Raw genomic sequence first — 22,668 nt, forward strand, 5'->3', positions numbered from 1 at the left:
AATTTCACTTTATCATATTGTGTCCGCCAGTCCCAGCACATCTTCCGTTCGGTCGTCCAGCGACGTCGTCCACGTTCCAAGACTCAAGCGTTACCACCCTTCCTCTGCTGCGGGTCCTTTAGTGGCACCGGGCCGGCACTCCTGCCGCCGGGGGTCATGCTGCGTGCCACTTGAAGACGATGATGTTGACCCTTGGATTTAGTGGGACGTACCCATAAGCGGCCATTGCTGATCTGATGACGACAACGTGCTTCGCTGGATGTTGGTTGGCTTCCATGTTGGCCAGTGCATGATAGCCTTGTAAATACACCCTGTAAATAGTTTCGCTACCGTGCTTTCAAGCAGTGATATTCCTAACGAGATGCGCTGCCAGTGATAATCTGGTGGGGTGATAAAAAGGCCAAAATGTGGGAGCTTTACGAGCGCGGTGAGAATATTTGTCAGAGCAGCCTTGGAATCGATATATGTGAAATAAATTAAATAAAAAAGTTCTACATGCACACTAAAGAATGCACTTCCTCCACTTCCTCCGACCACACTTTATTACCGAAGACGACACTTTCTGCCCCATTTCAAGCAAAGCAAATTAAATTGAAGACATGAAGTGCCAACTTGCTGGGCTACTAATATGAGAGCAGTGCGACAGTATTCCCGAAAAAGATGTCCATTGGGACAGGTTGAAAATAGCGAAACATACAGGTTGTTTCACCTAATTTGAGCCAAGCATTAAAAAAAAGAAATCATAGGCGCTAAGCTTGTCGAATAGGCGCAGTATTGTTCTGAGCCATATGGATCCTGTCATGATATTTTTTCCCAATCCGCTAAGCTCAGTAATTAACAAAAATTGCTTATTTAACTGATTGAATAGCAACTCTAGCAAATAACCTTCAGTACAAAAGTTGTAGTGCTTGTTCAGAAGCATCTCGTTATTTCATCCATGCTAAGATAACTGCTCTGTAAAATTTTTTTTTCCAGCCTTTGTTTAAAGTGCGCGAAATTTAACAAATACCACGTCCCTAAAATGTAAGTGGAAGGAATTAGTAAAGGCTGCTCCGCGCATAGAGATCGACTGAACAGGCTGTCGATGACTGCTATAGACGTTAAGTTAAGGGACGTACCGTTTTAAGAAAAAAAAGAATACCATTAAAAAAAGAAAAAAAATACCGGAGGCAGCATGATTTTCATCTCCGTCCTTCATCACACTGTCAGCCTCGCCCCCTCTATCGTGCTTCTTCTTTGGTCCGAAAAGAAAAGAAAAAATGCCTGCGCTGCATCAGAGGCTGCTCCCTGTCCAACATCACATTCGCACGTGGCGGCCGTCTTCTCGTTGAAGATCTTGTCTTCAACTTTGTTCTATTTTGATTTGTTAAAGTAATTTAAATAAAAAGTTCACACTTTTTGGCACCGCTTACGCCTCGTGACAGAACAAAAAAAAAGCAAAAGACAAATATCCCTGCTCCCTGCCCCCCCCCCCCCCCCCCCCGCCTCTCGAGAGAAATAAACATTGAATACAGTCTAGGAGCATGAATATGCACTCAAAGTTCTGCAAAAGAATAAAAGTGCTAAGAAGATTTCCAGAACATGCACAGGCATGGAATTTCGCAGTTGAGTGGACTAAAGGAACTGTACTGTATGTTGCCATTCATAACTGTTGACGAGACGTACAACAAGTATGCGTCCTACATGTTATTCTGCTATAGCAGTGGAATTGGTCACAATGACTCCAGATAAACCTACTATCTTGCTTTCTTTTGCAAGAATTTTCAAGCTACAAGCGACCTTACATGACAATGTTTAGTCAAAGGCCGTGCTTTTTATTTGTTTAATATTGTTTATGGTGAATGTACGACCGACCCAACATCCTTGTACTACTACTCCTCAGTCTTCGCATCGCAGCATCGTGTCGTGGGCACTCGAGGTAGAGGTGTGAGCATCCTCGGGTTCGCGTCAGCGTCTGCACTGCGGACTCACCCCCCCCCCCCCCCCCCAACGCGGTGTCTCTCTCACAAAAAAGTGCCGTGTATGGGCTTCGCCTAATTGCAGTTGATGTAATTAAGCTGCGTAATTTTTGTTATCCGCAAGGTTTGACGCCATGACCAGTTTAATGTAAGTTTCAATCAAGAATAATTCGGATCGGGTCTAGTCTTGATCAAACCAGGTATTCAAGTTAAGTCGACGCGAAAACTTTCACAGCAGCAGGTTGACTTGGCTACGCGAAAGCGGGACGTGCAATTTTTGGTCATTTCCGTGCGCCTGCCTTGCAGTTGCAACGGCTCAAGTGTTGCTTGGAATACTTCGGTTACCTGGTATCCAGTGGAATGTCATACACGAAAAGATTCGCTACGCTAGGTATTGTCTGCTTTCTCGGTGTTTAACCCACTTGATGGGTAAACAGCGCATCTGTGTTTATATTCTTCCGTGACATCAGTAGTGGCTTAAGGATCACTCAATGTAATCCAATTTTGCGCAGCCTCTACCTCTCCTAACGCACCAGTAACAGAAGAAAGAAAAATGGTAGGCGACCCTAATCTTTGACGTAGGTGTCTCTTAGTGGCACTCGCACGTACTTCGGCGTTGGTGCTCCTTAGGTTAACTTTAGGCGAACGCAACGCACGAACCGAATTCGGAAGCAACTGATTTCCTTTAATTAGCCGGTTAAATATCATGCTACGTTTCATGTGCGACGTCATTAGTGACGTCATTACGTCCGCTTTCTACTTCCGGGTTTCCAGGAATTTCGCCAAAGTCGTGCTCCCGTGGCAGGTCTCTAAAGTCTACGATTCTGTGCTTTGGTGGGTGGTAATCAGTGATTTCTAGTTCATTTTTATTATTCCAGACACTTCAGTAACTAAATTGTAACTAAACGTATGCTCTGATATCATATCTATAATGAAACCTATGAATTTTGCACAGTACAATTTTTTTCTGTTGTTTTTATTTATTTTGAATTTCGTCCCCGGTCGTCTCAGTGATTGCTAATGAATTCTAATTATTCCAGACACTTCAGTAACGCAACATGTAACTAAAATTATGCTCTGATATCATATCTATAATGATGCCCATAAATTTTGTACTTTACAAATATTTTGTATTTTTTTCTGATTAATTTTGAATTCAGTCCCCGGTCGTCTCAGGAGGTGAACCGGAAGTGCTGCGCGAGAAGCAAGAGGCGTCATTCGATGGTCGCGCCACTAAAAAGAACAGTGACGTTAGGCCAAATAGTTCTAAGTGATCGTTCAGGGTTCAAGTCAAGTTCGTGCGATGATTTGCTCTCTCTTACGAATGTGCTTGCAGAGTTCTCGCCTTCTCTGAGAATCATCTCACTCTCTACGTCATCCTTCTCTCACGTGTAAAATGGCACATTTAAGGTTCTGGACCCCTCGGCCCATTTTGTCTGTATCGTTGTTATTGTTTTCTCACACTCTCTACGGCGCATGTTGCCAAAAACTTTGCATCATTTCACTGCCACTCTGGTGACACTCACGGCCTTCTTCGGCAGGTACGTAGCCAGCTCTTTGTGGGCTTGCGACTCGTTGTGGAACAGGTCCCGGAGAGTGAACTTAGGCGCCACCTGGGCGGTGCAGTAGCGACCTTGGAACAGGAGCCGCGAGCTGTCCTGCTCGTCATAGACGACCGTATCCAGGCATTCGTCGAAGGCGCCAACGAAGGCCAATGTGCCCTCCAGAAGGCCATCGGCTGGCTTGCCGGTCGCGTCCACCACTGCACCGTCGGAAGCGAGATACGTCAGACAAGCTACAAAAAACGTATGCAAAGCGTGTAAAGATGAGAGAACACAACGTCTCTTTGATTGATTGATTGATACAGAAAATAAAGAGATGCTGTCTCAAGGCTACGCCGTCCCTCTTTGTGACCTGTAGTTGTATAGTCAAAGAAAACGTAAGACATGGAGCAGCACTCAATAAAATAATCACGAACGCTCCGTTGAAAAAGCACGCATATGTGTGCTCCCTGGTTAAAATTTTGACAAAGTGGAGAAAGATAACGGCTCATATGACCTCGGAGGTATGGCACCGGAGGCATGACACCAGTGGGCGCTTCGGAGCGTTGTGCAAGTCGTGGCGGCTAAAGTTTAGACACTCGTACTGATTAAAGTTGTGGCATATGTTGTGATTTGCATTCACTCCAAGAAGTGTACATGAGTCGATCATAGGTAAAAAAAAAACCTAAAAAGTGTCGGACTGACTAATACCCACTGTGAGTCACACGCACCAGTGAGTACGAGTCTGAGATCTAAGTCCAAGTTGTTGTGAGTGCGCCGTGGTGAGAAATGGACGTGATATTGAGCCAGAGCGAGTCCCAGTGAATCAGCACTTCCGAGAGCCAGAATAATCCTGGGAAGTCTGCATAACATGCCATTCCAATAGTTTCTTCCTGCTTTTTTTTTTTTGAGTCCGCAATACTACACGCGAATCTGAGTCCATGAGATCTTGAAGGAATCATGTGCAATACCGAGTGAGCTCCGGTGGAGCAAAGGGAGAATGCGCCTAAGTTACCCCGCCGACCACGTCTCGATCAAGGACATGCACAACCGCGTGCTTTGGTACCGTGCACCAGATAAACGCGAGAAAAACCGTCAGCTCCCAATGGAAAAATTATCTGCTCCCTTGCTCAGGGAGGTCGTGGTGTCACAAAAGGTTGCACAACGGCATCTGTCACTCAATTCTACCGGACACAATGTACTAATCAACGTATACTGTTTAGGTTCAATAAAGCATGTCCTTAAATGAATGAAAAATGATGGCTCTTTGACAAGGAGTTGCCCGTTTTAGGTTGCGCACAGGAATATTACCTGTCAAGTCGAAGCTGAAAGATAAATGATTATTCGTACCATGATATATGCACTGCTCAACTTACAAGAAATATTAAAAGACTGGGCACGTGTTCTTTCGATGCATCATACATGATTAAAAAATAACTACGACTTCATGCTCAGGGAAGCTGCTTTTTTTTCTCTGAAGAAACAAGTGAATATTCCCCCTTTTCGTAGATTATTTGCCCCACATGGCATATGGAAATGTAGAATATCGGTTAATCGCGCGGACAATAACGCACGGCAAGCACGGGAGTAATTCAGCGAAAGTATGAGCTATCATGTGCAAAGCCCGCAAGTACGCACTGAAATAATTGCACCGTGTCCATGAATCAATTACCTTGAAATAATTTTAACTGGTGGCGCCAGCGATGGCTCACGTTTTTAGATCATGACCTCGTAAGCCGGGATGGATTTCAGTTCAGCTAAGTCCGCGTGTTTTTTTGAGCGATACTGGCTGGGTAAATCTTCGTGAAACAGTCTGAACGAGTCCGGCTGTTCGATTTCGGCGAGACTGAGTCTAGTAAGCACTAAGCTAAATATATGTTATGTGAGTTAGAGTGAGTTCCGGCAGTGTACTTTGCCGACTAATGGATCAGCCTTTGGTATATTTCTCTCTCTCAATACAAAGCACAAGGCAGCGAAAATAAACGCAGACATTTTCGGCATTTGTCAACTTGTCCCTCGGCCACCGCGCCTCCGCCGTCACCAGTAAGCTATGACTCTGAATTGGAAATCCCCACAACGAAATGTAGACCAATCTTCAATCAGTCGACGAATGCGCATAAAAAAAGGCGCAGCTTCACCCGAAAGGCGAAGCATCGATTGCGATAGCAAATTCGCGGACAGTTATACGAAGTAATGATAGTAGTTTTATCGGCGGTATCAACTTGTAAAGATAGGCACGCTAACTAAATTAACAAGCACAGTGTCACGCACGCACAAGCAAACTTGAACACATCTCACTCGATGACCGCGGAAACACGCTGTCGATACGCTGCAGTGAGGAAACGCGGCAGCAGCAGCGAGCGAATTGACCTTCGGGCTGCCGCTCGCATCAACGCGAACTACGCCGGGAAACACACCGCAGAGCAGACTCTGTACCTGTCGCAAATGGCTTTCAACATACAGCCGCCCGGGCAGCTCGCAGTAGAACACGCCCCCCCCTCCCTACCCTCCTTCCGAAGACCTGCATGCAACAAAATGCGGCGTGCTTTCTCCCCACTTTCCTCCGTTTCGTGCGCGAGATTGAGCCGCGATGGCCGGCTCACCCTCACATGATTTCACTCGCACACACAGCATTTTAGCAACCTTGGACTTTATACGGGACCTCATGGCCACGGCGACTGCAGAAATGCGCCTGGAGTGTCCACATGATTCCTATCGCAATAAAAATTTTAAGCCAGTGAGGAAGCTGTATACATTCGGTGCAGATATATCAAGCCTCTGAAAATTGCGGTTAAGAAAGTTCGATAATGCACTTAGGGGCTAGTGTCTGAAAAAAAACTTAAATACTTAAAATTTTTCAATGGATAGTCGGTAATTTAACTAACTCCGTGAGGTGCCTTTCTCAGAAATTATTTTTATCCATGTAGATTTGGAAGTTTTGCACAGGTTTCCTTTGTTCAAACTTCGTAAACGTTCAGACCGAAAATTCAGGCACAGAAACCACTTCATGTGTGATGTGCGGCCGGGTTTATCTATGATAGGGCAATTCAGGCTCATGAACTCCATGGCTAAGTTCGAGATGCCGTTCCCACGCCTTGTTACAGCGCAAATTAAATCACCATACAGTAGCAGTTTTGCATACTGCCCTGTTGAAACATGGTGGGGAATCAAACGTGCTTCCCCGCTCTGAAAAGCCACAGAAAAAATGGTTATGCATTCGTTAGTTTGATATTGCCACAATGAATGATTGAATAAATGAATGAATGAATGAATGAATGAGTGAATGAATGAATGAATGAATGAATGAAGTGCTGACAAAAGTAGGACCATCGATCAATGCTTCAGGGAAAGTAGTACTCGGGAAGAAAGCGAATGAGTGGGTAAGTAGAGTGCAGTGTTCATAACACAATGCATTCCTGTTTCTTTTTCTTTTCTGGCGACTCGCTAAGAAAACTGCAAGAACGAAGGCCTGTTTCATCATCGGTCGGATACAAGAACTTGGCCGAGGCCAGCTGGCCCTGTATCTGCCGCGTCAACCCGACACCTTTCACAAAGTTTCCAATCGTCGAGTAACATATTCGTGTTACACTTTCGTTGAGTTGTCTATTCCTTCGTGCACTGCCTCAATGCGTTTTTCTTTCTGCGTTTTTTGTTTCCTCGCGCGCTCGCTGGCTCCTATTTCGCGATGACCTTTTTTCTGGCTGACGGAGCTGTATTGACACAGCAATGTTTCGCGTATCCCGCGTGTCACGCCTCGTCCCGCGGATTTCCTGGTTGGAAAGCATCGCAGCCCGTTGGGCCACTCCATCTCCCGCTGTGCCGAGGGGAGAAACAGCCGGCACCCGCCGCCCATCCGCGCTACATACGCATCTCGGAGCTGCAGCGCCCTGCGTTGTAGGAGTATGTCCTCCTGACGAGCCGGTTCGTCATATACGCTGGCGGCGGTGTCCGTACCCTGTCTGGGTTCGTTTATAGGTTCTAATTTACTCCGATGAGATCGGTGACAACTTGACGGATATAGGCGTTGCGAACGCGGCGTGCCGGGAAGCTTCTATATATAAAATCAAGGCCGATATCAAATTGCTACCCAAATTTTTTCTTTAATTGTCAGCTTTTTTTTTTGTCGCTACTACTTTGATGTCAGCCCTGTCGGTGTTCTGAAAATCGCACGATCTTGTGATCTGGCGGCTGGTGACGAGCAAAGCTTAGAGGAAGACAAAAGAAGACCGCTAAATCAGATTAAGCCGGTAAAGTATCCTTTCAGAACTCTATTTTAGTTATTTGTGCTTTAATAGCTTCATTAGATGAACAGACAATGGAGGCCCAAGTTACATTTTTTGAATTGTGCACCGAAACCTAGGCGCCGGTGCGTCAGCGTGACATCAAGAATTTCAGTCTTTCTTTGTTTGTACTTGGGCAGCTGTGGTTCAATAAATCTTCCGAAAACTTGCCAAGTGCAGTCGTTGGCTCTTTTAGAATACAATGCAGCCTTCATTTACCTATAAAAAATTAACTAGACCCGACGCAGACGCCGTCAAAATCTATGACGTCACGGCTTGCTGGTGAAAAAAATTCATGGTGGCGTCATCACCCATCTTTTGTTTTAGCGTCCTCGTCTTGCTTATCAATCCTCCTCTCACAATAAAAGCAATAAAAGGGGGGGGCGCATAGCAGATACAAAGAGAGAAGAGAGCAGGAAAAGGCAGGGAACTAGACATTACTCAGCTTGCTACCCTATACGTGAGGAGGGGGATGAAGAGTGAAGAAAACGCTCAACCTATTATTCTCTTTAGTGTCCCTTTAAATTTTTATTTGAAGTTTTTTTAAGGCTTACATGGCGTCTGATACTAGTAATTTTACACGAGTTGAGGTTTAATATGCCTGTACGTTCTCAGGTGTTTTACGGCTTCGAAACACGTGTGAAGGAACTAGGTCGTGTTTTGTTCGACACTGCGCCGATAATTCCACTGGGCAACAAGTTGGTCAACGCGGTCCGCGGCGGCGCGAGGAGTGTGCTCTAGCTCGGCGGTTCTGTCAGAATGGACAACGAACAAATGTACTAAAACATGTCCTCAACAAGCGCTGATAGCGCGTTGGCCAACATTTAGGCAACAGCCAGTCACGCTAAAAAAACACTAAGGTGCTTCTGTATAGAAGAGAGAGAGAGAGAAAGCAAGCAGAGTGAAGGCAGGGAGGTCAACAAGACGAGCGTCCTGCTTGCTACCTTACACTGGGGCAGGGGCGTAGCCAGGGGAAAGCTACGCCTCTAGACCCCCCCCCCCCCCCTTCGCGAAATTTTTTCGTGCTATCGTGTACCGCCCAACAAGAAAACCCCCGGCGCAGGAAATCATTCTGGATTTTGTCTAAAATGGTCCATTTCACGCTCCAAATGACGTTTCAGCGCGAACATTGCGAACTCCGGCTGGATTTCGTGGCAACACCCTTACACCGGGAGTCACACAACGCAAGGAGCCCCATCCGAGCAAAAAGTTTCACGGGCGTTATGATGCCTAGCGGGCTCGTCGCGGCATCTCGCGGGGGTCGCGGAATTTACGGAGCGCATGGATTTCAATTCTGAAACTTTATAGGTATAAAAAGTTGTTTCTTTATTCTATGGTATAAAGTTCTCATAAACTTTTGCTGCGAAAGGTGCGTTGACTTTTCCTTGCTTTGCGGTGCTTTAGATTTTCAATTCCGGAACTTTCTGGGTTGATTGTTGTTATAAACATTTGACGCCAAACGTGCATTGGTATTTATAAACTGGAACGTCGGCCCATACAACGAGTCAAGCCAAATCAACACACTATCAGACAAGTTGACAAAGCACGCAGCGAGGTCCGATGAGATGAAGCGTTGTCGTGGTTCATTTTTGCTGTCATGTCACTGAAAATAATTTCAACATTTTTTTTTTCACCTGCGTCAAAGCATCAATGTCAAGACACTAAAGCCGGCAAAGGTAACTACGTTCTTATTTATTTTTCTACTTTGACTTTTATTTGCGAGGACACATTGAGCCTCTCCTTTTTTGTTTTTTCTCGCTACCCGCGAGTTCAGCCAGAGCGCATACGTTTTTCCCATGTTGCCCCGACCACCGCGCGGCGCACTTCGATACACGTTCGTTTTTCTCTGGCCGATTGTGTTTTCACCTGGCAGAGTTTTGGACGCTTTCTCGCTAGCAGACGAATAAAAGGAACAATGCACTGTCGCTGACCGCCATCATTGCGGGGACTCGGCGGATTGCAACGCGTTCGCTTGAGCGCAACAGCTCCGGAAAATTTTGTCTCGCCGGTCTAGGATACCTAGCAGTATGCGTATGGTTCCCCTTCTCCTAACTCCCATCCCCCTTTCCTGTCAATAAAATGTTTTCATCATTATCTGTGGACCAAGCGGCTCACGTTTTCTTCGATATTACTTCGGTAGCAACATTTGGTGCCCAAAGTAGACATTCGATTGTGGCCAACATGCTTTCATTTGCGTTTCTTCATTTCCATGCCCCCGTCCCACAAAAGAAAAAAAAAGACATTGTCGCGGCGTAGGAAATTGTCGCATGGTGAAATTTTGATTTTGCTACTACTTCTTTTGCGGAAAGTAATGGGCCACGGCACGCTTCAGTTGCCGGATACTCTTATTATATTATGGCGATAACAATTATATGGACACTCCAGGCGTATTCCTGCCATCGCCGTCGCCCTTATGTTCCATATAAATTCCAAGGGCGCGTCCCATCGTGAACGCGCCGCATGCTGTATGCGCGAGTGAAAGCGCGGGGAGGGGCGGGGGGGGGCTGGCATGGGTGAGCCGACGATGGTGGCTTAATGCGCAAGGGAGAAAAGCGGGGAGGAAGCGCGCCGCCTTAAGTCGCGCGCGATACATTGGGGAAGTGAAGAGAGTGGGGGCGAGCCTTAGGATTCTGGCATCTGTGAATCTGTGGTTGCACAGCATGTTCATTTGCATTGTTTGTCGCATTATATACACTGACTTTTTCTTAGATACGCAGATTTATTGGAAACTTATACGTATATTTAAATATCTTGTTGCGAGGTTTTATGTACACGTGCAGGGAACTTTGTTTCCAGCGACACTTTTTTGCCCATTATCCAACCGTATCTTCGCATTTGTATATTCCATTGTATCTTCGCATTTCTAATGTAGGAGGGCGAGTCAAATGCAAGTGAGTCAACCAACCCCGCACAATAATGGTTCGGTTCATTTTGTGCGAGGCATGCGCGTAGCACACAGACATCTCTCATTTACAAAAGTGACACGCAGGTGTGAGGATAAAGGTTTTTAAATGCTCTCATACACTGGGTTGAACATGGATGTGTGACATAATGGACACTCCAAAAGTTGAACGGCGTGTTGTCGTGAGGTTTTTACAGCTGAAGGTGGTTGCCAAAAAGAAATTAGTGGCCGTATGGACACCGTGTACGTTGAACATTGCATTTCTTTGGCCACTGTGAAGCATTGGAGCAAACGGTTCAAAGAAGGACATGAAAGTCGCAAAGGGGATTCAATACCGGGCCAAAGCCACCGTGCAATCACCCCTCACACAATTCTAAAGTCTGATGAGCTGATTAGACAAGAACGGAGGATAAGCATCGATGAATTGGCAAGGCGTGTGAACATCAGTGACCGTTCTGGTGACGCCATAACTCATGAACCGTTCTGTTATCGGCTCTTGTGCGCGCAATTGATGCCTAAGATTTTGAACCACCGCCAGAAGACGGAGAGGTTCGGCGCTGCCTTGACTCATCTAATCTGGTATCACAATGATTGTGATGACTTTTTGTCTGCAGTTCTGACCGGGGACGAACCATGGTGCTACTACTACGAGCCTGAAACACGACGGCAAAGCTTACAGAGGAAACATTTTTAGTCACCACCTCGCTGTTCGCCGTCATTTCTGCCGGAAAGGAGTTGTTGACTTTTTTTCAATAGTTAGGGGACATTATTGATGCAATTTGCTAAACCTGGAGAGACTATCAATCGTTTCTGATATTGTGAAACGCCGGATCGGCTACGTGTCGCAATAAAGAACAAACGACGTGGAAAATTGAGGAATGGGATCATCTTGCTCCACGACAATGCCTGGCCCCACATTGCTGATGGGGTTAATACCAAACTGGCTAAGTTCAAGTGGGAAACGCTGCAACATCCGGCATACAGCCCAGGCCTGCCACCTCTCGACTTCCACCTTTTGGAGAATTTGAAAAAAAAAAAAACAGCTCAAGGGAACCAGATTCGTACTGGACGATGACGTGAAAGAGTCAGTTACAGAATTTTTGAAGCAGCAACCCAAGGAGTTTGATGAGACGGGAATCATGCGACTCGTTAGTCAGTGGGCCAAATGTCCAAGTGCTCGTGGAGACTACTTTTAAATAAAGTACCCCGTATGTGACATATTCACATTGGCTCTCTTTCATTTGACTCGACCTCGTATATATTGCTGAACTCCTGCTTTTTGTATGTGTGCTCTGTTGCGACTATCATTTTGGTGCAATTGCTCCCAATACACGACCGATGACAGCTGCTCCTGTGCAATACATTGTAACAAAGGACAGCGTCATCGAGATTTTTCCTTGGAGGTTGCATATGTACAAAAATGTAAACAAGGTTCTTGAATGACAAAGTTTCATTAAAATATTTGTCATCAACTTGGTCATTTCATGGCCTTGACATTTTTCATATCAGCGGCATGCACTGCTTTGCTGGTTCGAGCTACAAGGTTGAGCTACAACGTGATCCCCCCCCCCCTTCAAACGAAATTTCTGGCTACGCCACTGCACTGGGGGTAAGGGAAAGGGCAATAAAACGGACAAAAGAGGGAGAGAGTGAGCACTTAGTGTACGTGGGAGGATGCACAGAGACACCATAAACGGTTTCTTAAACCGGTGCACTTCAAGTAGCGTACTAGTGCGCGAATCACTTTTTGTGCCAGTGACGGGTGTGGCCATGGTCCGAGTATCTTTGACTCAGAGAACGGTCTCGAGTCCAGTCGGTTAAAAATTGTCCTGAGAGAGAAGCGTTGTACGTCGTAGCGAGGACAGATACGCAATAGGTGCTCGGTGGTTTCCTCGCACCTACACAAGTCGCACATTGGGCTATCGGCCATTCCCATACGATAGGAGTAAGCGTTCGTGAACGCCACTCCCAGGCACAAGCGGCACAGCAAGCTTAGTTCACCGCGGGAAAGGCTAGATGGCAGTTGTAGCCGTAGCAAGGGGTCCAGGTTATGCAATCGGCGATTGAAGACACTTGAAATCCAGAAAATTTGTTACTTTCTGCGTGCAAGCAGGCGAAGTTCCCTGGCAACGTTCGCCCTCGCCAGAGGTATTGGACGCATCTGAGTGTCTTCGTGGGACACCGGGCAGGGCTGTCAGGAAAGCCGTTGCCGGCGATGCCACAGTGAGCAGGAATCCACTGAAAGATTATGTTGTGCCCTGTTTCCAGAGCATGGTGGCGTATTTCCATGATGCCGGATATCTTCTGCTCGTATGTTCTGTGATGTAAGGCAGACTTTATACTGTGAAGAGCTGCCTTAGAGTCACAAATTATGACCCATTCCCGTGCGAGCTCTTCGGTGACGTAGGTCATACCGGCATGAAGGGCTGCAAGTTCTACCGCCGTAGATGTAGTCATGTGTGACACTTTGAATTTAACTGTAACCCGCATAGCTCGAACAAGGTGAGGTCGAACCGTCGGTATACTATATATGTGCAATGATACGTCTGGTGCTGTAATAGAAGCGTCAGTTGCTTCAATGCCAGTGACGGATGATTGGCCTTCTTTGTAACTCCAGGAATAGCAAAGTTCCTTTGAGGCTCTCGCAGGCACCACAGGGGAAATGAAGGCTTCGCCGCAGGTGTATAAGATGACGGTATGCCCTCTTGATGAGCGCTAATCACTCTTGAAAAGGTCGCTTGAGGCCTCTCGGCTGGTAGGGAAGCTAAGTGATGGTCGGGGATCCTTGACAGATGGCGAATGTGCGCTCTGAGAGAGTTCACAGTTACGTGTGTTTGGATCATATGGTCTCTCGCGATGGCAATTGTTGCTGGTGCTGACGTGCACCGAGGTGGTCCTAAACCTGTGCGTAGCGCCTTGACCTTGTATGCTCTCCAGAGCGCGAATGTTCGCCTCGCATGTATTGACAAAACTGGTAGATTGTAACGCAAGAGTCCCAATAACAGTACCCTGTACAGCTGCAGCATAGAATAGACTATTATTAGTACTATCATTAATATTATTCACTTATATACAGAGGCACGTGTGGCTATGAATACAAATGAATAATATTATAAGGGACAGAATAAAAAGAATGGTTTCGAATATCAAACACTTAATACCGCGTGAACTTCACATCTATCAAAGTAGGTTTGGAAGCGCCAGAAGCGGCTACAGACGCCAAATGCTGATTCTAGATTTGTCTGAATGGGTTCTGCGTCTCGTTAAAAGTTGTGATGCTCCAATACACCATGCAAACATGACCCAACATGTCAGGTCGCCTTGCAGCGTCACAGTTCTATTTTGCCGAATAGTCTCTCCGATGTTGCAAACAGCGGAACGGAATAAATTTAAAAAGATGGAATAGCACTTCTAAGGAAAGGGGTTGAGTAAGAAAAATGGGGGCAAGGGGGATTACAAAGAAGAACCCTCATCAAATGGATTAGATGGCGGTGATGTGGGCTTCAGGCTCAGTCACGAAATTCCAATGTGCCCTCTTTCGTTTGTAGAACCGAATGAGGGCACATACTAAAGTGAAACAAAGTAAAATGAGATAATGTGAACACGCAAGGCGCAGGTTCCGCAAGTATACAGTGCCTAAAATGTGAGGACAAATAAAAAAAACGCACATAAAACGGCTAACATGCTTGCGGCCGACCAAGGAGCAAATGCACGCCTACATATGCACGTTTGTATTCGCTGGACAACTCAAACACGAAGCCCAAGAAACAAGGAGCCGTTCGAGGAAAGCAATAAATTACTCCTGAGTATAACCGACGCGGCGTCTGCTATGGGCGCACCCGCGTTTCCACTTTGTTTCGATGACTCCTTCTTGTGTCTCTCTCCCTCTCTCTCTCTCTCTCTCTGACTTACCGTTTCGTCCCGAACCCCCCTTCTCTCTTTGTTCACGCAGCCGCGCTGGGAGACCATCGTCCCCAAAAATTGGCGCCTTGTGCAATGGACAGTACGCTGCGATGCAAGCCAAAAGCCTCGAGGGTGGCCGTCCTCATTCTGGTTATCGTTCACCCCTGCACACCCTCACCCAGCTGTCCTCCTCAGTTGGTCTTGTTTTGTTTCATCCGGCAGCAGGGAGTCTCGCTGTTCGCCTCCTCTCGTGGAAAGAAGGAAGCATGCCTGGAGCTGTGCGTGCAGTGGCAAACAAGATAGCGCAGGATCCGTGAAGAGGATGATCGCCGCCACCGACGCACGTGCCTCGTTACCTCGAGCATTGGGCTACTCCGAGCTGTTTTGAGTGCCTGCTTTTCGCGAGACCATTCGGGCGTGTGCATTCGTGGGACGGCGGGGTGAGAACATCGCCGCGTGGAAGGTTGCCGCCGTGTAAACTCATTTTCGACCTTCCATGCATTTAATATGGGTGTGCGCCATCAGTCGAATATATCGGATGTATACCAGGTCGTCGATACTGTCCCACGGGCCAAGAATAAGCTTCGTTCGCGGTGTTTAGCCCCTCTGCGAGGCATACGCCACGGTTTCACACAGCCATGGTACCTTATTTATTCCCCAGATAGCACTGCAGACGTCATTTTAAGACAGCAACGTTACGAGGTGATTGCGGATCGACGACCGTCCCCTAACAAAAAAACAAGAACCTTGTACTGCTGGTACACGCCAAGGTCAACCCGGGCCCCAAGTGGCTATAAAGTAGTGCTGCGAGCTTCGGCAGTGTGTGTAAGACTGATCACTGTCGGATGCCTCGCAGTGTGTGCGTAAGCAGTTCTTTAACATATCGTGTTTCTTTTTTTCAATAAATGTATTTCTCCTCCTCCTCCTCCTCCTTTACATATATCCCCTTTATTTCTCCTCACCTCTTCTACCGTGTCCATTTCCCCATTGCAGGGTGGCCAACAGGAACATTATTCTGGTTAATCCCCCGTATTTCATCACCTATTCACACCTCTCTTTCTTGTGAGACCTCCTTCCAGTGGTGCTTCGGAATTACTGCCGCTACAGGCCAGCAAGTCTTTCAGCGTTCATTAAATGAGTGACGTGCAAGCAACTTGTAAGCTGAACATTCACCCTCACCCGCTAATAAAAACTATGCACATCCCACACATACGTTGAAGTCTACGTGATGCGAAGCTTTGGTGATTGGTGCTGCCTATTTGATGCTATATAAGGACTGGTTTGGTTTAGTTTGATTTGGCTTCATGAGTTTGCCCTGACATCATGACATGCCCCTTCTGGAGGATTGGTGAAGAATCGGCACACATTCAGGACTCCATACTAGGGGCTAAATCAAAGAATAATGTAAATCAAAGAATGTATCAAATATAATTCACCGTTCTATTAACAGATCATTGTTCTTTAAGGATGCCTGTCAGCCGACAGGTTATATTCAGGTATTTCTGCAGACATCATTTTGGGGGGTTACGCTGGAGAAAAGAGTGCATGCTTGGCCAGCATACGTATACATATATAGGCCACTTCGCAGGTACGTTCATGTACCCTCTGTATTTATATCCACAAGCATATAAGGCAAGATAGCAACCGACCCAACAACCAGGCGGCCATGCCAAATCAGAGAAAGTAGGCTAAGAAAGGTTCGCTTAAAAAAAAAAAAACAGGCTAAGCTACATGTCCTCCTTACTTGACGCCATTACGGCGGTCAAAACTCCTAAACAGCGATTTTACTAATGGCGATACAAGTCATTATGACTGATGAAGAGCAGACACGAAGCCAGCAAGCAAATAATAACAGGGATGGACCATGCGGTCCTCTTTTACAGTATTATAGAGATAGCAACAAATTACTCATCGCTAATGTAAATCAACAGTTGCATTTGCCGCACTTGGCATCGACCCTGACCGTCTTCCGTCCATACCTAGAAACGTCATGCCTCGCAAGTCACGTGGCCCTTGCAGTTCTCCTCTAAAGGCATTTTCTGCACATGTTAGCGTCTATAGGTGGTTCTGGCTACAACTCTTCAATTAAAATGATTAGATTAAAAATGAACCCATGAATACACAGAGTGCATTTTGTGAGGATTATTTTTGTCCGACCCTATTCATTCATTATTGCCCGTCCGTGGTCGATACCGCCTATAGTGGGGACGCCGTTTCACGACATGCCCATCCTGAAGAGCGAAAAGAGTGGAATATTAAAAGAAGTTGCTACAAAAATATGGCCTCAGTTCCCTTGATAAAGTTCCCCCATTCGATATGTTCACAAAACTAATGGGACACTAGCAGAACGGTACACTGAACGTGGCAACATGGCCCTGAAAAAAATCACAGGAGTAATAAAGAAAATAAGCCACAGAAAGATACGTAAGGTCAGATCACATAGGTAAGTACACATGAAGACAGGCCACACAAAAACTCATAAAGTCTGGTCAGTGGTCACGTGAGAACCACAACTAGCGCATACAATGACCGACATACACAGGTTCAAGAGTAACGCCGTAGCTATAAAAGCAGTGATTTTTAAGGACATTAAATAATGTTTGCTAAGAATATTCCCAGCATAAAAATTTTGAAGTGCGTTCGTGTGATGATGATGACAATAATAATAACGAGGATTATGATGACGATGACGATGACGACGCTGCCAGCTTCCTCGTCCTTTCCTTTTTACCTTCTTAAGAAGTGGCTGCTGCGTGCAGGCTAGAACAATTACCTTTATATTCTGTGCAAGTGCTGCATTTTCCTCCCTTTTATTACATGTAAGTTACTGCTGCGCAAGAGGTAGCAAACATCATAATTGGTGAAAGGATTAACTTCTCCTCATGTCATACTTTCTCTGATGCAGCAGTTTCATGTTGCCAAAAGGCTGGCGACACATATGTCACGAACGTGTTATTTCAACATCACAAATATAAATCAAATAATAAATTGCGAGTCAGCTGCACTGCAGCATTCAACAAGTGAGTTCTCATTCATGCGACACGTGCCAGAAATATCCAGCAGATTGCCGCCTAATTTCATCTTCATACTATGAAATACTTCATGACGAATACGAGAATATAGACTATGCTCATTTGATTATTACTCTTTAGCAATGCCGTTGAGGACATAGTACATTGAAAGTTATGTGCAGCATTTGTGTAAGTTGAACTGAACTCGTGCAGTAAATGAGCTGAAACCAACGGGAAAAGTCGCAAACGCTTCACGTATTCCGTCTGAATGTGATTTCCTTTGTTAAATGAAGAATAAATTATCTGGTGCGAGTTCATACAGCTTTTCAGCCGTACGCGCTGTTTCCCATTAGCCGGGCGCTTTCGTTAATATATTACTTATAAGCTAGAACTGCTGTTACGAACAGTTCTAGCGCAGTGAGCTTACTTCAAATACTGGCCATGGTGCTGAATTCACAAAGTTTTTTTTTTCAAGCCCAAATACTGAATGCCATCGCCCAGTCACCCTCGCATCACCGGGAATTTGGGAATATTGACCGCAAGCGTCATTCGACAGCAGCGCAAGTGCAGCAGACCTGTCGCCCAGCGGGGAACAACGGCTCTTAAAAAGTTACTACAGCGCAACACTTATTGATATACTCAAATAGCTGCACTGACGTAACCTGTAGAACAATTTCTCACAAACCGCAATTCCTCCCCCCCCCCCCCCCCCCGCGGTGTCTTCTAAGTTTTATGGCCAATTTTATGCAGTACTAATTGAAACTCCTCATCGAAGTGTTTATAGAGCTGATATAAGTGTAGTGCGCATTCATCTGCTCAAATAGCTCTACTAGCGTAACCACTAGGACACAATCTCGGTAGATGTCAAGTTTAACAGCGTGTACATTTGGGCTGGTTGGTACAGATTGTGAATAACAGCTTGAGACGCCATGCGGAAAGAATACGCATGACCTTATATACAAGAATGTGTACTCTTTCGGTACAGCATTATAACCGCTCCTGTAGATAGAGCATTTGCTTGCTATTTAGAGCTCTGTCCTGTGTTTCTTTTGCTGTGTCCTATGTCGCGCTGTTTAACGATGTTCGCTTGTCAAGTTTCGCTTCATACTGGAAACGTTGCCGAAGCTCGAATTACACTGTCGGAAAACCTCTCGAGTGAAGTTGTATTACAAGGGCATAAACCTTTTACGCGACTATCGGTCATCCAAGAACTGATGGTCTAGCTTTTCTAGAAGAGGGGAAAGAGCAGGCGGACTATGGTTCAGAGCGCTGTGAGGAAAAGATTTTTTTAGACGAGGTTCAGCATCAAAGCCACTTCATCGCATGTGTTTGCAGGGATGCTGTTTTGTGGAAAACTTCACGCCTGCTACGCGTATGAGCTTTAGATACGACGGTTCCTAAGAAGCCGCAGTAACCGAAACCTAAAAATGACCCCCCCCCCCACCCCTTTCGCAAAGAAAATAATAAAATGGACAACAAAATGCCATTTTTGAGCGAAGCCAGAAAAAAATACGAGTACAGAGTGTCGCGGGCTTTGAAATCGTGCAACGACACAGAGTTCCAAAATTACTGGGAACAGGATCATCAGCTGGGTCACATAGAAATATCTGTCAGCACAGATGAGAAAATACCTAGGACCTGATTGACCTATTTTCTCCGTGTGGGTTAAGAAACCCCAGAAACGGTACCATTCTGATAAAATTACATTTCCCGTTACGATCATTGATAGACAAATAATCGGAGCTGTTTCCAGTGAGGCACTGAAGATGTTACACTAATAATTATACTCTTATGTACTGCATGAAAAAAATTCAGTCATTAAAAGTGAGTTTTGAGGCTAGTAACGAAAAGTGATGTAGACACACGACCGTAATGCCAACAACTTTGGCACTAAAGGGCGAAGCACTTGCACAATGCAGGGAAAGCAACGCCTGGAGGCTACCCACGAACTGACGTTGTGAAATGAGTTTCTAGGGATATCGTCGCGCCAAATCTATCTGATGAAAGTATGAAATTATTAAATATAGAATGCCATATCCCCACATTGAACAGATGCAATGGCTACTAACCAGCGTTCGAGTGACACGTCACAAGCGAACTAAATTCCATGCCCCAAATTCTTGGCTATCGCTAGCGTTATGTTTGTTTCCTCGATCGTCCAGGACCCCTTCTTACGAAACCCTGTCACTCGACAGGTGTTCTGTGGCAGAGTAACAAGTTGCGAGCTCGATCCACAGCTTCGGCGGCCGCGTTCCGAGGGTGGCGGAACGCAAAGCAAACTGTCTAAAGTACCTCGCCGCATATATACAGCGTGCTTCACGTAAGTTGAGCCAAACTTCTTTAAAAAATGTGGAAATGCCACGTAGCTGCACCGCACCAAGGTAATGTTGTTTGCTGTCGCTTGGTGATACTCAGATTATTTTTCGCATTTGCCCTAATTACAAAGTTAATCTTAATGGATTAATCAACTTCTCAGTTATTATAGTTATATGAAAAGTGTCAATGAGAAAATTGTAGAGCAACATGAGAAACTCCCGATACACCTTTCTGTTGCTCGATACGTGCTACATGAAAGTGTTTTGCCGAGCGTGAAAGAAGCCCGCGAATACACGCAAAATTGCCGCGCGACTGGCCGCTCGAGGCACTTTGCGTGCATTCGCGGTACTTGCGTGTATTAGAATAAATTTATCATTCTAATACATTTCAAAGGATACGTCGGACATGTCATCATTATCCACAGCCAAAGCAAAAATGTTCCTGCACTGAGCTACGGGTGTACGTTAGAGAACTTCAGGTTAAAACTTATCCTCATTTATATTTACCCGAGTGCTTCTTTGAGACAGTAAAATAATCAACAAACACTCATACTACCGACAACTCTCTGGTCGGCAGAAGTGGGATTTATTTATTTATTTTATGCACGTTACCGCTAAAGCCCACTTTACCTATCCAAGCTGATTTATCCCCGTAATCCGGCTGACCTAAGACGGACTGTGAGGAAGCTTGTGGCGGAAGTCATCCCATAAAAGCCCAAAGCACCTGCGACACTTTAATGCTAAAGCCTATACACCCCGAAACGAGAAAGGTGACCACCCATCTCCATCATATGCGGTCATCCAAGCGGCACTTAGCAAGACGAGCAGAACAGGCAGCACGTCCAGAGCGGCCGGTCGGCGGAAGCTACACTGACCTCCTGCCTCTCAACCCGGTTGCAGCCTGGAAGGAAGCCAGGACGCACGTCGATCTGTCTCCAAGTATGGAATTGAGCGTAAAAACTGACGGGGAATTAGAATCAACACCCCCCCCCCCCCCCCTCGCCTCTGGCCTCTTCAATTTTTCCGTCGTTCAAGCAGGAACGAAGAACCGAGCGAAGAAAAAGCAATAAAGGGGCGCTATTTTTGGGTAAACTGCCAAGTGTCACGAGTGCACTCATCTGCAAACGATAGTGAGAGCAACCGAACTCACGACGCTTTCGCTATGTGAAAACATGCTTTACTGATTTATTTATTTTTGTACCTGCGTCATTTTCTTCGGTTAGCTTATATTTCGTGGCAGCTGTAACTTAAGGTATTTCTTTTTTTCTTCTTTTGATCTGCAGTGTGCCCGTGTTGCCGTATTCAGACCTTAAGAGGAAGCGTTAGCTCGGGTGCTCCTATCTTAGTACATGTAAAAGGAGAACTCGCGTTTCTCGGCAATCACTGCACCAAATTTGGGGGTTTGTTGCATTTAAAAGAAACACTTAAAATCTGGTCACTGTTGGTTTTGAATTTTTGATTTCGGGCGTAACTTTCTTAACGAAATTTTTAGAAAACGAAACTATCAAGTTTACAGCTCTGTCACTCAGTAATGAAAAATGATATCACGATTCTGTGAATTGTACCTAATAGCACATCTAAACGGAAAAAATTGATGTGTTACACATGAATCTAAAAAAATTTAGTAATATGAAAATCCAGCATTTGCAGAACCTTTGTACACAACGTAAGAAATTCACGTAAGATATAAAATGACATATTGAATGTGTCCGCTTTCAATGCTCTAATGGGTGCCATTTACAGAACCTCGATATCTGTTCTTGATGCAGAGCTATTAATTTGGAAAGTTCGTGCGTGTATTTTTTTTCAAACTTTCTAATTTTTGAAAATGCTTTAACAATATTCAGGCCCTATATCAATATTCCGCTTCGAACAGTCACTAGAATTTAACTTTCTCTGTCAAATGCAACAAATTTCATTAAAATCAGTGTATGGGTTGCCTCACCAAAACGTCTTTGCGTTTTACATTATTTTCTATAGGCCGCGTCGGAGTTGAGCCCGAGCTAAAGCTTCCTCTTGAGGTCGTTCCTTAGCACGTTAAATATACGATCGTCTAATTTATTTACTTATTTATTTATTATTCGACAGCTTTTTTGTTAACAACTCCCTGCCTATTGCGATATGTCAGTGTCCGTTCTTGTGAACTATTCAAGCGTACAAATTTTCGAGCATGGCGGAAAACCACCGGATTTTTGCATGGACGAAAAAAGAATAGACACATTGGCGCTGGCTCCCAAATAAATGTTTATTGAAGACAAAGCAAACCTATGTATGTATGTACGCATGTATGTATGCATGTATGTACGCATGCATGCACGCATGCATGCACGCATGCATGCACGCATGCATGCACGCATGCATGCATGTATGCATGTATGCATGTATGCATGCATGCATGCATGTATGCATGTATGCATGTATGCATGCATGCATGTATGCATGTATGCATGCATGCATGTATGCATGTATGCATGTATGCATGTATGTATGTATGCATGTATGCATGTCCACCGACCGAAACTGTTGGGAAAACAAACCGAAGATCACCGCGAAGTGGAGCTTCTCATCTTTCTAAATACGCTTGGCCCATTGAAAAATTCAGTCAACCTATGTATACACATATATTCATATTTTGTAAGATGACGCCCGGTACGAAGGCAGAGCCCTAGTATTTCAACGGAACAGCGCGAGCGAGTCAGCCAGTACCAACCAAAGAGATGATGGTGATAATGAGGATGAGTATATACAGATGAAAACG

General features: G+C 45.4%; 1 protein-coding gene across 1 annotated transcript in view; it reads right to left on the bottom strand.

The window, feature by feature from the left end:
* LOC142582430 (nose resistant to fluoxetine protein 6-like) overlaps positions 1-22,668 on the bottom strand; it is a 119,554-nt gene that overhangs the window by 60,393 nt on the left and 36,493 nt on the right. The window contains exon 3 of the mRNA XM_075692144.1: positions 3,485-3,720. Coding sequence (XP_075548259.1) covers positions 3,485-3,720 — 236 coding nt within the window. The remainder of the gene's footprint in view (positions 1-3,484; positions 3,721-22,668) is intronic.

This window comes from Dermacentor variabilis, chromosome 1, assembly GCF_050947875.1.
Source record: "Dermacentor variabilis isolate Ectoservices chromosome 1, ASM5094787v1, whole genome shotgun sequence".
Classification (NCBI taxonomy): Eukaryota; Metazoa; Arthropoda; class Arachnida; order Ixodida; family Ixodidae; genus Dermacentor; species Dermacentor variabilis.